Source organism: Monoraphidium neglectum (genome assembly GCF_000611645.1).
Source record: "Monoraphidium neglectum strain SAG 48.87 unplaced genomic scaffold scaffold01727, whole genome shotgun sequence".
Lineage (NCBI taxonomy): Eukaryota > Viridiplantae > Chlorophyta > Chlorophyceae > Sphaeropleales > Selenastraceae > Monoraphidium > Monoraphidium neglectum.
This window is the reverse complement of record NW_014011901.1, coordinates 11,203-12,892: the sequence shown is the minus strand read 5'-3', so window position 1 is coordinate 12,892 and position 1,690 is coordinate 11,203. Positions and strand designations below refer to the sequence as shown.

General features: G+C 70.6%; 1 protein-coding gene across 1 annotated transcript in view; it reads right to left on the bottom strand.

The window, feature by feature from the left end:
• Positions 1–210: 210 nt before the first annotated feature.
• Positions 211–1,690, bottom strand: part of MNEG_8839 (hypothetical protein) — a gene marked incomplete at both ends in the record, with an annotated part of 2,493 nt that continues 1,013 nt past the window's right edge. The window contains 2 exons of the mRNA XM_014042691.1: positions 211–222; positions 357–518. Coding sequence (XP_013898145.1) covers positions 211–222; positions 357–518 — 174 coding nt within the window. The remainder of the gene's footprint in view (positions 223–356; positions 519–1,690) is intronic.

The following is a 1,690-nucleotide window of genomic DNA, read 5'->3' as shown; positions in this document are numbered from 1 at the left end:
CCCACGCACACACACACACGCACGCACGCGCGCAAGCGCGCGCCCTCACCGTTGATGGCTGCCAGCTCCCGCAGCTGCGTCCTCTTCCACTCGTTGGCCTCGTCATCCAGGGGGGACAGCAGCTTGGCCACCATGGCGCTGGCCTGGGGGGGGGGGAGGCAAGGGCGTGGGGTTCAAGGGAGGGGTTTGACAGGGGATGAGGGTTGCAGGCTAGGAGTTCAACTGGGGGAAGGGGATGGGGGTTCAAAGGGTAAGACGTCCAAGGGTGGTACTGTAATTGAAAGGGTCGCGGGTCCAAGGCCACGCACCGCAACCAGCACCCTTCACCCCGCGCCCCCCCTCCCCACGCGCCCCACCTTGTCCAAGGCGTCCTCGTCATCGGCTGTGATCTGGACGTGCAGGTCCTCGTCATCCGCGGGGTCCGATGACCGCGCGCCCGGCGGCCGCCCGCGGCCCTCCTTGACGCTGCCGCGGCCGCGGATGACGATCTTGGCGCCCGTCTCCTTCTCCAGACGCTTCTGCGGGGCCGCGCGGCAGCGGCGGCGGCGGCGGGGCGGGCGGGTGTTTATGTAAGGTGTCTACGCAGGTCAACGCAGCGCGCGAGGTATCTCAGGAGGAGGGGTCGCGAGAGCAGGGGGTGGAGAAACCGCCGGTCATGCCCGCGTCGCGTCGGGGCCCGCGCCAATGCAACCGGCCGCCCCTGACCAGGCTGGTGGGGCGGCCTCGGGCCTCTCGGTGTGGGGCGCCAGGGTGCTGGCGCGCAGCGCGCCCATATGGACCAGACCTGTGTGTTGCCGCGGGGCCCGATGATGAGGCCTATGAAGTTGTACCCCGGGAAGTCCTCCTGGGGGGTTGAGGGGCGTGGGTGTCCAGGAGGAGGAAGGGCGCGGGTGTGGGGGCGCGAGCGGGCAGCGGAAGGGGGCAGGGGAAGGGGGTCGCAGGTGCGGCTATGAGTGGTGGAAGGGGTAGGGGTGAGGAGGGGTGGTCGAGAGGTTGGGGGAGGCGTGTTAGCATCAAGAGTGCATGAGCAGGTATGTATGTATGTATACATAAGACTTCGGCCCTGCCAAAGCGGCCCGGTGGGTGGGTGCGCTCAAGCGCCGATTGGGCGTGGGGTCAGCCACACCCCTCTGGCCCCCGCCACGATCAATTAGCGTCGAAGCTGTGCGCAAGACAAGCCGCGTGCGGCCAGCCCCAGCCACCTGGGGGATGCGCAGGCGTCGGACTTTCTTCTCCGGTCGGTAGTCAGCGGGGGGGCGGTAGCTGGGGCTGGCCTTTATCAGTTCAGTGATCAACTCCTGGGGGCGCCGGCGCATTCAATGGGGTGCCGGGCCGAGGGAAGAAAGCGGGTCAGGCGCGCCGGCCGGGGTGATTGAGGGCAATCACAAGCCGCGGAGTGGAATGGACTGCAGGCCGGACCTGACCCGACTGCCGCCCGCCGCCCGCCCCGGCGCTGCTGCCGACACAGCCGCGCGCGAGAAACGTCGCCGCCCGCCTGCCCGTTCGTGGGCGCCGGCCGTGCGCATGCCCGGACGGGGGGGCAGCAAAGCCGCTGCCGGCTGGGGCGGCGCGCCGGCGCTGGCGCAGGGGGTTCCGGGGGCGTGCTGCCCAGGCGCCGACGCCGCAAACCCGGCGGCACCCCAGTCAGCCAGCCTCGCGGACGCCGCCCTCCCCCCCCCCCCAGCCGCAC